This window comes from Haliaeetus albicilla, chromosome 22 (genome assembly GCF_947461875.1).
Source record: "Haliaeetus albicilla chromosome 22, bHalAlb1.1, whole genome shotgun sequence".
In the NCBI taxonomy this organism is placed as follows: Eukaryota; Metazoa; Chordata; class Aves; order Accipitriformes; family Accipitridae; genus Haliaeetus; species Haliaeetus albicilla.
Genome location: NC_091504.1, coordinates 15,305,422 through 15,326,284, shown reverse-complemented (window position 1 = coordinate 15,326,284; position 20,863 = coordinate 15,305,422). Strand labels below are relative to the sequence as shown.

At 34.1% G+C, this 20,863-nt stretch overlaps 1 protein-coding gene across 6 annotated transcripts in view; it reads left to right on the top strand.

The window, feature by feature from the left end:
• Nucleotides 1-20,863, top strand: part of SNX29 (sorting nexin 29) — a 144,644-nt gene that overhangs the window by 34,886 nt on the left and 88,895 nt on the right. For all 6 annotated transcript variants that reach the window (XR_011329307.1, XR_011329308.1, XM_069809977.1 and 3 more), the window contains 4 exons: nt 1,156-1,219; nt 2,489-2,617; nt 12,851-12,933; nt 17,149-17,255. Coding sequence is in view for 4 of the 6 variants with exons in the window: in XM_069809977.1 (XP_069666078.1) it covers nt 1,156-1,219; nt 2,489-2,617; nt 12,851-12,933; nt 17,149-17,255 (383 nt within the window). In the remaining 2 variants the exon portion in view is untranslated. The remainder of the gene's footprint in view (nt 1-1,155; nt 1,220-2,488; nt 2,618-12,850; nt 12,934-17,148; nt 17,256-20,863) is intronic.

The window sequence follows — 20,863 nt, the reverse complement described above, 5'->3', positions numbered from 1 at the left end:
AAATTAAGTAATATCAGTTCTGTTACTATGGTTTCAGTAAAAGCACAAAAAATTTGCTGACTTCTGCTTTGACTACTTGCGGAACACAATTGGCTGGTTTATTATATATAAACATAGGAGCATTTCATTTAACTGTTGGAAGGGATGTTTTAATGTTGTGTCCCTGCAGAAGCTCTCATAAAATTATTGATTAAGGTACGTGAAATTGTTAATGAAATTTAAAAAAAAATCTAGTTTAGGACATGTATCCATCCTGATGTTTGCTAGAAGCTATTCAAATCTTTGAAGACTTGTTGTATTTCATGTATTCATGCAACATCTGGAAGTCAGAATCTGTTTTAGATTAGATTATTAAGTCCTAATATTTTTCTGCAAATTTATAGTAAATAGTAATAGTACAGCTGTACAGTTATTTGGTAGAACCTTCATAGTAGCAGAAGGACTCCAGATGAGGCAGCACCTTGAGCTGACACTTTACTGTATGGTATTCGGCTACTCTGGTATCATTGTTAAACCTAAAGAAGTCTTTAAAAATTCTAAAATTCTGTAATAATTTTTTTAAAAAAATTTTATTCTTGGTGTAATGACAAAAGTATTTTTTTAAGGTGTTTATAGGAAATAAAAAGGTTTTTATAGGAAATTACAAGATTCAGAGATCCCATCATCTTTGAGACTGAGCTTGAGAAGAAATGCCATGAAGAATCAATGACGTTATCTCTGCTCTGGTCTCACTGTTATATTTCCTGTGTCAGAATTTATACCAAGGAAAACAAGCAATTTGAAGAAGTTAAACAAGTAACAGTGTATCTCATAAATATGCATGTAGTGAAAAGGTGCATTGTCCCATACATCTGTGATTAAAACAAAACAGCTGCAGCCACAGGCAAACTTGTAAACGTTTGTATTAAAGCCAGATGCAGATTAATTTGATTTGATCAATACTTCTGATACTGTGTTAAATAATACTATTTTTCAAAGATTGCTCAAATTAGTGATGAGATTAAGAGCATTCTTATGTGCTTTGCTGAGTAGCAAATGATGTTGGGATCATCTTAAGCATGTTGCTGAATTAGTGCTACTATGTACATGACTTTTGGATCTGAAATGAGCAAAAACACATGCATAAATTTATCTGGTTTTGTCTCTTCTCTTTAGATGAGCTTCGTCAAGCTATCGTGGCCATGATGAACAGAAAGGATGAACTGGAAGAACAGAATAGGTAGTTTTCTTTTTCTAGTCAAGAGGCACTATAATTTAAAAAAAATCTGTTCTCTAATACAAACTGTCCTTTGCGTAAAGCTATGCATAATCTTTGTGTAATCTTTTTGATGTATATGTTACTTTTCTGTGAAAGGTAAGCTTAATACTTCAATATTCAACTGTTGATACTGAAGAGTAATGTTTGCAGGTCAACTCCTTTGCATTTGAATCACATATAGCTCTTTGTATCTCGGGTCTTTTGCCAGTTTTAGTTTTTTCAAAACCAGAAGTTATAGCCAAAAGATTAAGATCTTTTAAGATAGCTTTCCAAATGAATAAAAGTTTGTTCTTATAGAAATATTCAGAAAATCTCCTTTTTTCCCCTTCTGGTGCAGAAGTGATGTAGGATGGTTAACAATGTTACTCTGAAGGTGGCTGTCATTTGTGAGTGTCTTTATGTTCACTTGGGGTAAAACAAGGATGTAAAAATGATAAGTTGCTTATTTAAAATGCTATCAAACCTACTTTGTATTTATTTAGTCTATTGGAACATATCATTAGATGAATTAAAATACAAATGTATTCAAGACATACTGTTGTTTTGCTGTAGTAGGGCTATCTTGGTAATTTACATTTTTCTATAGATATGATTGTTGTTTTTTTTTTTTAATGTTGAGACTACCAATTGATCCCATTTTCCTGCCTCTTATCGTCTGCACTCCCATAATTGCAAGTTATTTCCCCATTCAGCTTTGTGTTTTTTGGCAGAAGGACCAGGATGCTTTGCATTTTACCATTATGCATCATGCTGACCTTTGCTATCTCATCAAAGTTTTTACACAGAGGTCTATGGCAGTGCTCTCAGTAGAGACAAGACCCCTACCTGTCTCCTGCTCTTGCTAGTAAATATATTGCTTATAGATTATTCCTGAGATATATGGACTTGTACTGAAGCACTGAGACCAGATTATAAGCTGTTTTCTATTATAAATTCTTTGTACATGGTGTCAGAGTAGTTACCATAATAGGTTCTGCTTTGGGTATGCTGATGAGATTGTAGTACAAGTTAATAGTAAGCACTTACAACTGTTTTGATTGGGTCTTTTTTCCTTGTAGCTTTTGATATCTTTGTGTAATCAAATCAGGTGAATTTATTACATTGAATAATGAAACTTTGGGATGACATTAATGGTATCATTCAGGCAACCTACTCTGTGATTCGTAGAATATCCTCTAATTACTAGGTAGTGTTTGCAGTGTTCTAACAGAAGCTGCTGCCTTCTTCCAGATCGCTCAGAAATCTGCTTGATGGAGAGATGGAGCATTCTGCAGTGCTACGGCAGGAAATGGACAACTGGAGAAGGAAAGTAGCAGAACAGGAAGAGCGACATGCCACAAAAGTTCAAGCCTTGGCACGGTAAGAAGCACTGAAAGTGTCATAAAAAGTAACAGCAGTGGAACAAGGGAATAAAAGATTCTGCATACAAGAAAAAATAATTTTCAAGTAGTTTAGTTTTCAGAACAGAAGTGATTTAGGATTAAAAATCCCATGGACTTTAGTTGAATTTAAGCTGAAAAAACTTTGGAAGGTTTTCTGACAAATTCAGTGGGTTTGTGGTTTTTGTTTTAAGTGTTAACAGTGAGAGTGTAAAATATTAGTAAAACCACTGTTACAGCTCCAGAGGAAAGACTATTAGTGAGCTGAACTTAGGACAACATCAAGTTTAATTTTAAGAAGTAATTAAGAAGTAATTAGGCTAATATTAAGAAACATAAGCCATTGAAAATAGCAACAGTTAGATAATGAAACTAGATACAAAAGAATACATGTATGTTTAAGGTAAATGTTAGAATACTTTTCTCTCTTCATATGTCTGTTTTATCCAGTTCTAACGCCCCCCCCCCCTTTTTTTTTTAATTAATTTTTATTTTACTTTATATTTGGGAGATTCTTGGTATAGCTGTCTGCCCAATCTGGAACAGATCACAGTATCAAGGTCCTGGTTTTTTTCCTTCTATTGGATATATCATATTCTTAATGTTGTTAAAGTACCTAGCACTGGCTGCAAACAGTATTTTCCAAACCTCAAATCTGATAAGGGCCCAGGGCGGGGAACAGAAACACCATGTCAATGTTTACTGTGAACAGACTGATGTTGCTGTCCTAGAATAATGAAGTGCTCATTCCAGTAGTGGAAATGACTGCTTTGGTATGTGTGTAAAACAGTTTTTTTCAGAAATACACAAGCTAGATTGTTGGGATTCTAGCTCTTGGATCTGGAGCCAGTGAGGACTTGTTTTGGAGACTATTTCATTTGAATATTACTGGAAGTAGTATTTCCTCTGGTAGGTGTCTTGTATGGTTCCACACTGAGATTAGTATGGGACCCCTCTCCTCCCAGCAAGTTCTTACTTCAGTCAGTAGAAATTATGCTGAGTGGTCCTAGTGTCAGCTGAGTAGGAATATTTGTGTCTTTATTTATTGCTTTCAGTTATATAGAATATTTCAGTGTCAGCTGCAGCTGACACAGATACCCTTCCATATGTACCTTCATGTATGTAAGCAGTAAAGAATGGATTATCCATCCTCTTCAGTGACATTTCCATCCAATCTGTCTTCCTTCTATCTGATTATTTAAGCATGACTTTGCTTTCCTTGGGCTGATGTTTTTATCTTGTCCTGTTGTCAGGTTGTCATGGCTGACCAGTTTATCAACCGCTGTATCATAAGCAACAGTTGTTGCCAAACAGCATCAACAGTACCAATTTCTGAAGTGGTACAACTGCTTCCCTCTAGCTCTAGGAAGGTTGGCTAGAACAGGTTGCCTAGGACCATTTCCAGTCAGGTTTTGAATATCTACACACATGGAGACTCCACAACCCCTCTGGGCAATGTTGGCAGTGACCCATTGGCAATGCTCTTTCAAATGCAGTTCAAGATGCTGTTGGCTTTCTTTGCCACGAAGGATGCATTGCTTGCTCGTGGTCAGCTTGTTGTCCACCAGGACTCCCAGACCCTTCTCCATAGAGCTATTTTCCAGCTCCCAGCATGTATGGGTGCCTGGGGCTGTTCCTCCCCAGATGCAGGACTTTCCATTTCCCCTTGTTGAACTTCAAGGGATTCATCTGAGTCCAGTTCTCCAGCCTGTCCAGGTCCCTCTGAATGGCACCACAACCATCCAGTGTATCAGCTGCTCCCCAGTTTTGTATTATCTGTGAACTTGCTGAGGGCACACTCTGTCCCAGCATCCAGGTCATTAATGAATGTGTTAAACAACGTTTGGCCCCAGTAGTGACTTGCCTCCAGCTTGACTTTGTGCCACAGCTATGCTGAAAGAAAAGAATTTTAACCCTCCCCTTGTCTAAATGTGATTTAGCTTAAGAAGGAATTTTGAAGGTAAATACTGCTGTAATAGTATGATTTTCTTCTTAAAATTCTAAATAAGCTCTAGAGTAACCTGTGATGCCTAAGATCTAGGGGATGATTCACATGTATAGTAAACAACAAACCTATCCTGAATGTTAAATAAGATTAGTAATCTGTGCTTTATCAGAGAGAAGTGTTTGTTTTCTGCATGCGCAGGCAGAGTGCTTAGTGTCAATCGTGAAGTACCACAGCTGAGATTCCTATAAGCTTTTTATTGCATAGCAGAGCTAGTATCTGAAAATGATAAATATAAAGCTTTCTTTAAAAAAAACAAACCAGTATTTAGAACATTACTAATTCTGCTTTTGATGACACATCAAACTGAACTACTCGCTTTGAAGGAGGGACAGATATGCATAAGTGGGTTTGACGTTCATGTGATGTAGGGCAATTGAGACAATGCAAATACTTCATCATTAATATTCACGTTTCAGGTTATGGGAATTGTATAATCATATTTCTTTGACTCACTTCCCCCACAGTTTTAGAATTTGCAGTGACATATGCATGAATCAGATATTTGTCATGCACATACCTTTTAAAGAATAGCTAAGGAGCCTTTATAACAAGATCTAAAGAGATGCTCACTTAGACTAACTTACTATTTTTAACAAGTTTATTTAATTTCTCTTATTGCTACAGAGACTGTGTATGTTGTGTTGATTGTTCTTCTGAAAGTCAGCTTACCTTGTCACATGATAAAAACAGTGATGGGAGCTGCTTAGGTGCAACAAATTCTTGTATCACAGGTTATTTTGGACTTCGCATGCATTTCTTTAATGATTCATTGCAACTAATTTTCTAGCACATAAGAAACATTGCTTATAGTTATTTTGTAATATAGGTTTTTCTTCTCAATTGTTTTGTTGGTTCACTTTGTACACTGTAGGTGATGCTGCTGCAATAGTAAGAGTAGTAAAACTTTTTTAATAAATAATATTTTAAACCAGGAATTTGGGCAAGCTGAATAATTTGAAGAATTTGAAGTAACAAATTTTGGAAATATTTTGCAAGTGCTACACTAGGTGAGTGAGAGGAAGCTAAGTTTCAGATATTTTGTAATAGTGAAATCTCACTGTTTATCTTGAAAACAATTGATCACATGACTAGAGTAAAAAAATTTCCTCAATTGTAATATTCTGAACATCTTAAGGCAAGGAAAATAATTCAGTAACAGTCTGACTATTGTAATTTGATGAACAAATGTGCTTCAGATTATGAGAGCTGATATTTATGTGTGTGTCAAAAGGTCTTGCGAAGAATTTGATGATTTGATATCTTCCTGAAGGCTTTGAAAACAGAAATTTTCGTGACACATCAGTCAGTGTTGAAATGATTACTTCTGCATATCTGCAAAATTGATTTATTCAGCTGGTATCCTAGACTCTTTCTGAAAAGTCTCTGATCTCCTAGACAAAATGCTAGCTTACTTAGAGAAGTTTTCCTGAGTTTCCTAAGTTGTCTTTGAAAAATGGAAAAATTCTTAGGTCATTTTAATTTCAAGTAGTAGTAATCTCATTCTTCCATGGGAAGTATTTGAATAACTCTTTCATAACAGTTATGATATTGTTTCAAAAGGAGCAGGCTCAGCATTCAACCTATCTACTAGCCTTCCAATAGAATAGACTAAATAGACTCTCTAGTATAATTTTGTAAGTGTTTTTTTTGTTGTGGGGTTTTTTTTTTTTTCCTTTGTCAAATTGCATGGACATATCATGCCAACGGCTTCTTGGTAATGCTGAAGTTTTTTAACTGAGATTCTTTTTTCTGTATGGAATACTATTACATCTCTTTGCGGGGCAAAGAAATTTATTGAAGTTGACTGTGAAATTGGATAATCTCAGACTGCATATTCTTAGACTATATTCAGAAATGTTGGATGAAAGCATTTTACAAAGGACAGGCTTTGTATCAAGAAAAGCAGTTAGAAAGAGAAGATGATAATGCACTGTGTAGGGAAAGGGGGGTGAGAATTTGACTATACTTTATCTTACACTTCTATGTACCTTCTGTTTACTGTACATTCTGTAACCTAATCTGCATCCTCTTATCTAGTGTCTGTATTATTTAAGCCACATTGCTTTTGGATTTGGCATTTTATATTAATCTATTTTACAGCACTTCATTCAGAGCCATAGTGCTTCAGTGATGGGTGAAATGGTGTGTTGTGCATCTTGAAATGATTGCATCACTTACCTTAACCAGCCTCTTAGAGGAAAAACATCCCTTGTCTCTGCTTGTACAAACTACTTTGAATATTCCTATATTCAGTGATTGTTTTTCCTGCTTAGTTGGTGACATGTCACAAGTTACAAAAACATTTTATAAAAAGAGATGTGTTGTTTCGTAAGATTAACAACTTCCTCATACTTCTTCTCCACAAAGCCATTTTTTGCTTTTTCAGATGTGTTATCAATGCTAAGATAGAGCCCTTTCATAATTTAGGTTTGAACATAGTCTATGTTATGAAGCTATCATGAGAATAGTTTTCAGTTTATCATGCATATAGTGTTTGCCTTTCATGACTAGCAGTTAAGTTTATCACATTATTCCTAGTTACAGTTTTTTTCAGAGACTGGTTTTATACTATAATCTCATTATATTGTATATAGTTCGACTTCCACTTCTATGAGTAATAGTTCTCATTTTTCTTATTTCATTTAGGGTATATATGATTACAATTAATTGTGATCTTGTGCCTCCTGATAGTAGGATCATAGGATAATTCAGGTTAGAAGGCATCTCTGGAAGTTATCTAGCCCAACCTCTCTATATACATTCTACATATTCTTGCAGTACACTGTTTATTTCAATTCATTCTCAAGATTCATGCAATTTTTTTATTATTTGAAGGTTTGGTACCTTTATAGAGTTTTAGAAAACACTAAGTTTTTATCAAGGCACAGATGCGTTGGATTTTTGTTGTTGTTGTTGGGTTTGGGGCGTGTTTTGTTTTGTTTTGTTTTGTAAGCCTGAATTTAGAAATAAGACATGTTTTAGGAGTAAGCTCCACAGAAAGCAGTTGTTAGTATCTGATGTTTGTGACAGAAACTTAATTACAGTATTCTTCAGGCCACTATAGTTGAGATACATGAGAAACTACTCTTTTTCAAATTCTTTTCTTACCATGCTCACTTTACAGAAGCCCTAGAGGAATTTTTGTGTGGTTTTTCAAGAAGCAGTTGTGTGTTTGGTTTTCTTTTTTTTGGTGAGTTTTTTTTTGTGGTTTTGTTTGTTTGTTTGTTTGTTTTCTTTAACGTATAGGAAAGTAAGTCTTATAAGGCCTGTTCCTCCACAACAAAAATCATAACTTAAAGATGTATTGTTCTTTAACCTTTTAATAAAATTTTTGGAAGTCAGCTTTTATAAAACACTTTCTTACTGGTATTCATTTCTATTAAGAGCCAGAAATCCTATGACAAACATAAGATGCATCTAATTTGATTTGCATAGTAGACCTTAACTGTGCTTGGTGTATGTATACATGCTTCAGTAAGCATAACTACCTGTCACAGAAACTTTGTGGACATTACTGGAAAATAACCAACCTCCTTCAACTCCCCTTGTCGTCCCGTGTCGTTGTGTCCTCACCCCCCCCCCCCCCCCCCCCCCGATAGTTTTTAAAAGGGCGAGCTTTCACCTGTGGGGCCCTGGTCCTTCTCCAAGGATACAGGAGAGGGCCCAGCAGGGGGACTGATCCACTGCTGTGTGTCGTATGAATAGCATCTCTCTTTGCACTGTCCTCCCTTTGATGTGAGAACATGCTGCTTGTTATCCTGTTACATTCATCCTCTTGATATGAGGGTCCTTAGGGAACAGTTGCTAATTTTCCTGGCATGAATTAACTTGATGGTTAGGATGTGCATTTATCAGTAATATTGCATGCTATCTTTTCATTCATTATATGCATAAAAGTCAGGTATATGTTTCTCAAAATGTGAACTTGGTTTATGCTGCTACAAAAAAGGATCATTCTTACAGTAGTTTTGATTGTCTTTTAGGCAGGGTTTTCTTAAATGCTAATTTGTAAATAATAAAATTGAGAGGAAGTGTAATTATTTTTGCTTCAAAATTAGGCAGGGAATTCAAGCTATTCGACAACTTAAATTTATTATATAATTGATCATTCCTTGTCATTCCAGATGTTTGTTTATTATATTTTTTGGAAAACTAAGTTTGTTGTTGCGAAGGTGTTCTGTGGCTGTGTACCATTCGTGGATATTTAAAGAAAATTTCTTTTCAGTAAAACAATATTTTGTTTCTGTATTACTATGATCAATGTCACTAAATACTGCCATTGAAAAGTAAATCCTTTACTATTAAGTGTTTTATTTCATAGTTTTGGCAAAAGGGATACTTTACACTAGTAATGCCAGTCAAGTATTGCTGTATAAACAAGCCCTGACCATATGCATACTCTTGAAAGAAATTTACTGAATGTTTTTCCTTTTTCTGACTTTGGTTTCAGTACAGGAGTTTAGTAGGATCCTTAAGGTTTTTCATATAATTTGTGAATACATACTGTGGTTTCTGGTGAATTTTCAAGTATGTCTGACAATAGAAATATTTACAATTTTAGGGATTTTATGAGGTGGTATCTTCCATTTTAGAAAATTTTTAGAAGTCACTCATGTATCACCATTTAAGGTTTTGATACTTACATTCCTCTTCTCTTTGCTTACAGTTGTTATTATGTACTGATTCATTACCATAATTAGTATTGTATTTTTCTGCTGGTTTTAAGCAAAGACACTGTTAATGGCTGAGAGTGGATACACATAATTTTTTAATATTCTGATTTATCTTCAGGAAAAGTACTAAAGCAAGAAGCTAACTTCAGAGTTTAATTGCGTCTTAAGTTATTTCACTGGGTAAAAGTGCTATAGAATGAAATATACGCTAAAAAAAGTTGATCCTTACCGCATTAGCTTATAAATAGTTTGTTGGAACCTGGAAATATCTTTATCTGGTTTTCTTTGGAGAATAGTCACAAAACTATGGAGAAACTCCTACAGTTGCTTGAAAAAGCTTCAGATGGAATAAAATTTATCCTGCTGTTATAGATGTGTGGCATTTATAAGTTGCTGTATTTAAATGTGTTTGTATTTCTCTAATACTTTTGGAGAGATTTTGCAGATAAATCTGCTCTGTCAGAAACTAACTTTGTATTCGTCTTAAGGAGAAAAAAGTGGGGAAATGCATGTGTGTTTTTCTTTGTCTTGAAGACATAAAGCTTCAGAGATGTTCTGCTAATCTGCTTCTTATGTGTACCCAAATAATAATAAATCATAAAGAGACCTGGGGAGGAGTTAAATTCTGATTTCATAGGATGCTTTAAATCCATTTTTTCTGTGTGTGATTGGATTTCAAACCTTAGTATTTTTTTCAGTGTAGCTCCTAATGTGCAGTTTTCTAGTTTTATAATCAAACAACCAAAGAAAAGTATGTCATATATCATTGTTCTGCATGTAATCACCAATGGTATAAAGCTTAATCAACAACACACACTAGACCTGTGCCATTTGAGCAAAAAGAGTAATCTGTAGGGATACTAGATTGTCATCCTCTATCACTGAGCTTATACAGGGTAAACCAACATATTATTACTCTGTCTTTCAGCTACTTATTAACATGGGAGAAGTGATCAAGCAGGGAAATTTCTTATAATTGACGTTTTGGAGATGAGTGTGCTTTTAGTGGCATAGTTCTCTGCTTTCCCATGTATTTCAGCCCGATTTTTTTTTTTTTTTTCCCGCTTTTTTTCCTCTATCCTCTTCAACTTGTACTTACAGTCTTGTCATTTGTTCTTCAGCATGGAATGTGGAATTGTTTGGAGAACTTCAAAAGATGCTGAAAGCATTGTGTTTATCACTAGTCTCATAACAGGCTAACAGTTTTGCTTCAAGTTAAATGGTAAAGTTTGGAAAAGTTGCAGAAGTAAAGCTGGGGCCTTCACATAGAAGTATTTAACATCCTTAAGAACAGGTAATACTGTTGGGTCAGCGGGACAAGAATTTCTGCAAATCTGACCATTAACTTCTATACAGGAGCTTTTCTTCCTATAAAGTAGTTGCTCTGAATATCTGATATAATGCCTCTTGAAGTCACTAAAGAGTTTCTAGTGAGTGCTTGCTGATTTTTTTTTAAATTTTTTTTTAAAACATGCTCTGATAAGAAGAGCTATATAAATTCATATATATCAGAATGGGCCCTCTTTGGAATCTAGCTAAATAGTAGTAATGAGAAAGAGCTGTCAAAGTATGAGTAGCGAGGCTCAGGCTTCAGTAGTAAGATGAAAAGAAGCATATTAGGAAATTGTGACTGGGCCATAGTATGCTGGTTTGAATTTCAGTCTTGTATCAAAAACCTTACGTGAATTAAAGTCTTTCTGAAGTTCATCTGTACTGTATCAATTTTAAGTCGATAGGCACAATAGTAAAAAAAAATTTTTTTTTAATGTGTTCTCAGTACAGACAGAAGGCACTGAGTCTATTCTCAAATGTAGAAATGAGATGGTGTATGATTAGTTCATGAGAAACCTTAAAACTCAATGTATTGTAATTGTGTAGTTATTTCCATGCAGATATATTTACAATTCTGGTGAGAAGTCTTTTTGTCTAGCTGTCATATAATATTTTTTTCATAAGTGAATTATTTAGACTTGTTTTAATATAGTATATAGAATTAAACTGTGTTTCTGATATTTTTTTCTCCCCCCCCCCCCCAATCTGAATATCAGTGTCCATCTCTGGTGGAAAAACTGACTTGTTCTTTGTAGTCTAGGAAATGAAAAATATCATAAAAAACATAAAATCATCCAGGACTTTGTTAAAATTTGATAGCTGGGTAATCAGTAGTTTCTTCTCAATTATTTAGCAACCTCCTACTAAAGGACTGAATAAAACTGAGGTTATATAGTTCAGAAAACTGATTTGAAATCCATAGAAATATGAATATAGTACCAGTCTAGGGTTTTTATATATAAATATGGTATTGGTCACAACAGCAGTTTATTTGTGTGTGTGTGTGTGTGTATATTTTTTGTGTGTGTGTGCGTGTATGTGTGTGTATATATATTATGATAAGGACCATCAAATATATTTGCATGTGTTTCTGGATACTTCTCATTCTTGAATAAATTCTCATAAATAAAATGCCTACTGTTTTGTGCATAATCTGTTTACAGCTTTCTGTAATCTGTTACATAGCTATGGTTTCATCGTTCCTGGAGCTTGTACCACTCCACTGGCATATTTTTGACTTGTCCATGTTCTCTTTTCTCTCTAACCAGTTGCAGGCTTCTTGTATGTGATGTCATGTGCTGCACCTGTGGCACCTATGGGTTTCTACCCTGATAGTTTCTTAAAGAAAAGTTGTCTGAATTCACTTTCTTGCAACACATTTTAGTTATGTTTCTTTTGTATAAACACTTCTGTCATACTTGGTTAACTGAATGGGCTTAGACAGTTACTTGAATTTTCAGACATGCAATTTGTCAGCTTTGTTTAAAATTCAGTCAGTTAGAATCCTTTTTATTCCCCCCCAGATATAAACTAAGGTGCTTAATGTTATTAGGTTGGTGCTATGATAGTACCTGGTTTGAATACTTGTACTTTCCAAAGAAAAATGAGACAGACACAGGCACTGAAATACAACAGTCAAAGGGATAAATTTAATTTCTTCTCTTATGATTTTCATTTAGGAATAGTGGGTGGATAACTTTTACCTTGAGTATTGTTGCTGAAGTGCTGGCATTTTCGTACAATGATAAAGTCTGTTTCTAAAGCCGAATTCTTATTTGCTTGACATTAAATACTTGGACAGCTAGTAAAATGACTGTCAAATTTTATACTGGCCATTGTGAATTTCCTTGTCTAGTATCCCATCATCATTTTTTTAATTGACTCTTGATTTAGACTGTATCATTTTTCTGCCATCAACGTAGCATGGTGTAGAAAATCTAAATTAAACAGTTAGTGACGTTTTTTATTATGAGAAAATCGGTTTCACTGATGTGTTTATGTGGCCATGGAAAGCTAGTTTTCCTGGTACTCTGCTGTTGATGTATTATTTAATGTGCAAGTCATTATTTTTTTTCATCTTGATGACACAGCTTAGATAAATCTTATTATTACAGATAGTGTGTTTGTGTCCATTGAAGGGGGCTTTCCTCTCTTTTGAGAAAACAACAATATTTATTTATTCTGCCCTTTTTATCAACAGAGAAAATGAGGTGCTCAAAGTGCAGCTTAAGAAGTATGTAGGAGCTGTCCAGATGCTCAGAAGAGAAGGTCAAACAGTGGAAGGTAAGGATAAAGTGGAGGGGGGAAAAGCCATGCACAAGGGTTGTTTTTCTGTATGCTACCACTGAGACAGAGTTTATTGGAAGCATAGGTATGGTAACCAAATGATGGAAGTGACTCCTGGACTTGTGTAAAAACTGACAATGAAAGAATAACTGGTGAACAAGCATGTCTCTGGTTTACAAGAATCTGCTCCCCGCCCCCCCCCGATTGATCCTGGAATGATCCTCTGTAGATAACCAGCCACCCAGTCCTGTGCAAGCCCTGGTCCATAACCAACATTTCAGCCACAGAAAACAATCGCAGTGTGGCTGGGGACGTGGTTCATGCTTCCACATGCTACCCAGATGACATCAGCCCTCCCCCTGTTGGAAAATATCAGCATCTGAAAAGATGACAGTTCTGTTTCTATGAGAACTGTCCCTGATGTATCTCTGACTGGGCTATTTGCTGTTGTGTGAGCAGTTTTGTAATGCAGATTGATATCAAACAAAAAGAATGTTATGTAATGGCATACTATCAAATCACTGCTGAGTAGAAACAATTAAGAAGTCTTTGCTTTCCTTGCCGAGTCTTGCCAAAACAAATGAAATCTTTTACATGAAAGTGGGGTTAGCAAGAGGTCATTATAAGCCCTATTCACCTCTTCCAACCATGGTAGAGTAATATCTCCCAAAAGTGAAGATAACGTATTTGATATCTTTTCCTTTTGAGAAAAATACTGATGTAGATTTTTGTACTTATTTTTACAGAGTGTTTTCTGGTACATGAGGTGGTCTTCTTTTCAATAAGAAACTTTCCAGAAAAAGTGATCAGATGAAAATTTAATTTAAAAAATAATCTGTGAATTAATGTGATATTGAAACATAAGAATAATTATTTTGAGGAGAGAAAATTTAGTATCTCTAAGTTATACTGTTAGTGTTGTTTTGGAGATGAGTATTTGCAGACTCTTTGAAATAGACTCTGTATTAAGGCCAGACATTTCATTTTCTTTGCTAGGTTGCTCTGACTCTAATGAACAGATTTTATATCTGAAAGATAACGAGTTAAATTATCAGCAGTGTTACCTGTTTTTCTTCAGTGGTCAGTGGTGATAGAAGTGTCCATGACAGGATGAATTGGAGTCTTGATTGTATATCATCTTCTGGTGGGACCTGTATTTCCACTGACTACAGAAGGTATCTTGAGAGACGAGGTGGCTTTTCGGAAACCGGCACCATCTGTCTTTTTTTTTTTTTTTTTTAATTGTCAATATTGTGGTCATATAAGTGGCTCTATGAATGAATACTACATTAATTCTGCTCTTAAGGGCTAGTCACTATACCTATCTGTAGTTTAAAAACTTCATTCATCCTTAAAAGGATTTTTGTTAGTGAGAACATATGTTTTTACTTCCGACTTTGCCGGAGTGTAGTGATTCATATTAAGAATTATTCACAGAAACCATCGCTTAAGCTTCTTATAATAGCAGAAATTATCCTTCATTAGATACTGACAGTTTCCATGATGAGTGTAATTATAGGAAAAGAAAAAAAATTCCTAGGCTAGCTATATTCTGCCATGTTAAAATTATGCAAATTAGTGAGTGATAAGAATAGAAACTGAGTAGGATGGTCAGATTTTATAGATGAAAAAGGGGGATGGAACAGTACCAACATTTCTAAAAATGAATACATGTATGCTTTATGCTCAAAGGATATTTAATCAAGCCACAGTAATTTTCTGTAATATTTATCATTAGTGACCAAAATAAATTTCAGCTACATGCACTATTTGTGATAATTTTTCTTATATACTAACTTCGCATGTTGTATATTTATAAAACCAAATTTTTTTTTTCTTACCTGCCATTGGAGATTTATGTGAAATTTTTAATAGTACTGGGGCTTCTGACTCAAAAAAGTACTTAAGCACATAAATAATCCCTGAGAACTAATATGTTTAGGTACACTTCACAAAAAGAGAGTGAAACAAAAAAAAAGTTTTTTCTTTTACCAGATTATAGAAACTATTGGACCCATGGTTTATATACATAACTTGCAGTATCTCATCATAGGCATTCATATTTTTCAGATGTGAGCCTTCATAACTAAGAATATTTGCATTATTAGAAAGAGCTATTTGTACTTTTCAGTGCAGATATCACTGTTGTAACTTAAGGCAAATTACTGAATTCCAATTGTGGTATAACTTAAAGTGACCGTAACAACTTGTCTTAAGTCAGTTTGTTCTTAATTAGCTTACATGCCTAAGAGGATTAGAGAGTATATTTACAAGACCTGTTTGATTACTGTGTTCTGAGATTGTGACAATTTTGTGAAGAAAATGGGATGAAGAAACTAGTGTTTTCTCTGTTTTTCCCATTTTAAGTTAAAATTCTTGTTGGTTTTTTATATATTAATTTACACACTCATAGGTTAAGGTTCTTGATTTCTAACTAGCCTTACATGTAGAGAGGGACATAGAGTTCTGATCTGTTTAAACCTGGAAAACTCCCAGCTGTCCTCTTTTGCTTAATGTTAGGAAATTGTCTTCATCAAGCAGGCATAAACTCTTGCATACAACTAATTTCACTGCTGTCCTATGTTACCATGGGTAATTCAAGAATAATTAATCTTCTTCCAAACGGTATCCAAACAAAAGTCATAAATGTATTGTAGGTTTTAGAACACTATGTGTTTAGACTTTCTGTAGAACTATTTTGAGTCAAAATAAATTGAGCTTCTGCTGTTCTGCTATTTTTATGACTATAAATAGAGAAGAATCTACATGTTTGCTAAAATAATCAGATCAGATGCTACCGAGTATGGCTTTTAAATAGTTTCCTAAAATAATAAATGAAACTCAGCATAATACTTTGCCTTGTGGTGACTTAAAAAACCAAAAAACCATGCAAAATGTTATTATAAATAAATTGCCCAGGAGTCAGAACTGTGTCAAGTTCAGAATATCATACCAGCTTTCAAAATGAGTGATCACTGCCATAGACCGAGCAGCTTGATATTGGTAGTTAAATATTTAATAAGTAAGCATCCTGATTTCTCAGCTTATCAGCACGAGTTGGATGTGTACCATTTTTCAGACCTGCTTAGATACAATAATATTATGTATATGAAAATGCTGATCTTAGAAGTTTCTGGCTGAAGAACTTCAAGCAAGATTTACAAGAAATAGCTCTTAAAATAGCATTCACAATTCACTTAAAATAATAGTAAACTTCTGAATGTATATAGTCTTCCTTGAAGTAAAAATCAGTTCCCAGGTGCAAGAGTATTTAGTTAGATGAATTATGGTGTCTTGTCTTTACGTTATAGTGGTTGTATATATAGTTTGTATCTTGAAAAATGGTGAAAGCAATTGTTAAACCTCTCTTTTATTAAGGCTTGTTTACTTTGTATGTGCTAACTTGTTTTTTTTAGGAAATCATGATCTGTAAGGAAAAGTTGAACTGGACTTTGTGTAACTTGGAGGAGACTTACTTAGATAGGCCTTACAGTGATCATCAAATATATATATGATAGCTAGGAACAGGAATAGAATAAACTGTAGTTTTCATTCGCTGTGGATAAGAAAAGAAGTAATGGGCTTAAATGGCAGGTGAAGGAAGTTTGATTAGCTATCAAGAAAGCCCTTCTGAGAAGAATACTTAAATTTAAATAGATTGTGCAGGGAAGCATGAAATCTCTATTATTGGAGGTTTCTAGGAATAAATTAGATAATTAACTGTCAGGAATGAAATAACTACAGCTGATTCTGCTTTATGCAAAAATATGAAATACTAGATGAAGTATGGAATGTCCATTCTCAGCCCTATTTTCTGTAATTTCTCTGATATATAAGTAGTCTGTGCAAGTAATATGAAATGTTTTGGAAGAGATGTAGAAAAAAAGACTTAAAAGAGAAGCATAGGTTCAGTTTTCAAAGGCTTTAGGTAGGAATTGCAGTTACTGCCTACATGTATTAGATAGCTGTAGTCACAGAACAGCCAAAAGCTTATAGTTTGCATTTTTTTCTGCTGAGAGTACCTGTCTAAATATTGCTCACAAGAAAGCTCCTGGCAGCATTTGTATTTTACTACTTGAAATACTGTTTCATATTACATCCTGTTTTGATACTTCTAGTAAATGAGGTTTTTTAGAGCTATTACTTCTAAATGGGTTGTCTTAGCTATTTAAGTAATTTAACATTTTAATTTGAGGTATCTCTTTGTTTTAGTTCTGCCAAACATTTGGAGCACTGATGGTGAATTTACTATTCCAGAGCAAAAGCAAGTAGAAAACAACGAGGAACTAGCCAGCTCCTACGAAAGAAAATTGATTGAGGTAAAGTTTGTACTGCACAAATTTTATGGAATTGTAATTTTAACATAACATTTGAAGCTGTAAATAGTTTCTTTGCTGAGTTGTTATTTTTTTCTGCATTAGTGTAGAAGAAAATTCTGATTTTTGCTTTAAAAATTAAAAGAAAGATTTAATTTTCAGGCTTCTGTGGTTAAAATACAAATTTGTTCATTCAACTTCAAAGCATATTGAAAGCAATTCAGATAATTAAAAACACTTTTCCTAACAAGGGTACACATTTATACTTTGATATTATAATGAAGGTTTTAATAAATAAACAAGTTCCTTAAGGTTATAACTGATGGTGGTGAAGTTGAAAGCATCACAGACAATAAGTTTCAGGTATTGTATAAGTTACAGTACATAATTACAGGTATTGCTGTTTTGTCAGTTGAGCTTTAAAATGAGGACATAGTGAGGTCTGTAGCTTTTTCTGTGCTTTCATACTGTTTTCTGATTGCCAAACTGTGTTTAATTTTTGTATTGCTTTACCGTGTAGCTTATTGAATACTGCAGTATGGAAATGGATGATGGAAGCTACTAGTTCTATTGATATAACCACGTTAGAAAAAGTTCTCAATGCAAGATTCACTTTTAAGACTAATGTAAAATTCATTAAAGAAAAAAAAAGAAAGATTAGGATTTCATCCTAAATTTAAATACAAATGATTTTCCAGGCAAAAGTAATGAAATTTATTATCTAATACCCATATCTGCTATTAAATAATAAATGAACATTTTTATAAAAAGTAAAACAATTCTCTATGTCTTTCTCTTGCCCAAAATACTCTGAAATTGGATACTCATATTAACTGATTAACATGAAGATGACTAAAAATGCAGGTCATGCATCAAAGAGATTAATACAGTTCTTCTAAAACATTCATACTTGGTTATCCTTTTCTCATAGGACCATGTGAAACTAATTCTCTCCCTAATGCATACCTCTTTTTGGGTTCTTCTGACTCCTTTCCTCTGTTCTGTACCTATCAAAAGAATATCTTAATTAAGAACACAGGTAAAATCTCTTTCAGCTTTAAAAGCATCCTCCTTAGTTCTACCAAGTTTGTTCTGCGTGTTCAGGAATTTGTTGCTAACACTTCTGAGTTTGTGGAAGACAGTGTTAGCGGTAGCACTGATGACACTGCAGTGGATGTAACCCCTGGAAAACCTTGTTGCAAATCACATCCAGAAGTCGTCTACATGCGAGTCTCGCTTACTAGCCTGTAATAGTATCTTCACATAACTCAAAATAGGATGTAACCCCTGTAACAATCCAGATGTATTTACCAAAAGTCATAATTCCTTTTTCTCTCCACAAATGAGAGATGTGAAGCCTTTATTTTCAAAAGTTATCCTGCGTTGTGTTCCAAATTGAGGACTGGGATAGAAACCGCTCTTGAACGCTGTTCTGGCAGTTCCATTCAGCTAGAATTGGGTCCGAAGAATGTTCAGACTGAAGCAGTTTCAGTAACTCTTATTTTGTGCCTAATAGACTATTTCAACTGAAGACAAAGATTCCCTTGAATTTCTTGGTAGCTGAGTAGGATATTGAAGTCTCCCCACAGAGAAATGACTAGCTGTCAAGAGAATAAAAAGAATGGTTCTGCTGAATAATTAGAGATTTTTTTTTCTGTTTTTCCATTGGAAATTATTTTGTTTATAATAATATATGGAAGAAATTTTCAGTTACTTACCATATTTATAAAAAAGTTTCTATTTATTGAAGTTCTTTAGTTGTGATCTGCAAATCGGTTGATTTAACCAAATCAATAAAGAAAAGTTGCAACTAAAGATTCTGAAGGAGGAAAGAAACTTAAAGAAACTTTTAACTGAATGTTATGCTTAAAACAGAAATTTTTGTAAAAATCCTGCATATTTTTTTTAATGGTGTATTTACTTACAAATAATAGTGAAACATCTATCTAGTTACCTCAGTTTCTTCTAAACCTCTGATTTGAATTTGTTGGGATTTTGATAGGTCTTTGGATACCTCTAGCAATTCCCATGTTTTCCAGTGTCATATGCTTTGGGACTAGAATGCTATTTTGTTTTAGAAGAGAAAGTAGGTTGATTTATACAACTTTCAAGCCATGAATAATAAAGTGTGTTTGAAATAATCGTAAGATATGTTTTGGGCCATTGCTGTGCATTGTTAGCATAAGTTTGCTGTACGTAAGGTAAAAATATATTTAATTTGCTTTGTCCTGCTTATGTAAGGTTTGTCAGAGTAACATCACAAGTTTTCCTGTGTTATACACCGAGGAAGAGACAAATTCTTGATAGTTTGCATTGCAACTGAGCTCCAAATAAACAATTACTACAGACTTGCTGACATGTCAGAACTGATATTGCTAAGGATTTAAAATGAAGCAAAACAAACAAAAAACCTAAAACAATTAGGTGGTTTTTTTTACATCTTTAAAAGACTTGTGGTCAGATTGTTATCTGTAAGATTCTCCAATTCATCTCTTCTTTCTCTTTGTGGCTGTAGACCAGTAATGAACTAGCAAACACATCTAATTAGAGAGAATATGACTTCAGCTTTCTTTGCAGTTTCATTCTTTGATAATTTTGTGCTCTATTTAAGAGTAATTTTAGTGGTGGGCTTTAACCTGCATTTCATCAAAGTTAAATTGTAGGTTATGCTCATGATGCACTAAACTGTATTATGAGAGAGCTCTGTTAAAGACTCAATAAATGACATTGAATTTTCAGTTTCCTGGCATAGACTATTCCTGTCAGACTAGGGAATGAGGAGACTAGCTCCTCTGCTGGAATAAGAGGCTTTTGATGCACTGAAACTTGTGTCACAATATATTAATCCCTTATTGTTCTGCAGAAACATTCATTCTTACAGGAATATTGGAGACAAAGCAAACAGTGTAAAAAAAAAAAAAAAATCCTTTCCAACTTTCTAAAGCTTTCCTTGTAAAAGCCTGTGCAAGGTACATTTCTAGGATTTGAAATTTTTCTACATAAATTAACTAGGAATTGCTCAGCTTTTAAAGTAAAGTTCCATAGAAACCAGTGGTTTGCCTTTTAACGAACTTGAAAATACTCTTGTACCTTTTCCTAAAGCTCATAGACAACTTTTTATGTGGTAGGTGTCCTGTTGTATTTTTACGCCTGACAGATTGATGTCTGAGCATTTGTATGTGAGGCTGGGAAACTGTTTTTCTGACTTGGAAGTTGCATATGCTGATCACATGAACTCAAGATGTGAATCACTTTGTTCAAATAAGTACACTCAGTAGATTGGAGTTGAGAGTTTATTTTGAATATTAGATATTCATGAGATCTGACATCCGTCAAAAAGGTTAAGTTTAATGTTTTCTAAATTCCTGACAGATTATGCAGCTCTTCTGAAAAGTTAAATTGTTTCAAACATTTGAAATATCTATGAAAGGTAATCTTTGATATTAAGCAAAGCTTTCACCATTCTGGAGAGTTTAATTTTGCAAATTTTCATGCCTTTTGTTCTTTCTTGTTAAATAAGTAATTTGAAGTCAGTATAGAAAACACATCTTAAATTAGTAAATTGGTCAGCTCTTTTCTGTGGAATCACAAGCCCTTCTGTAGCTTTTGTC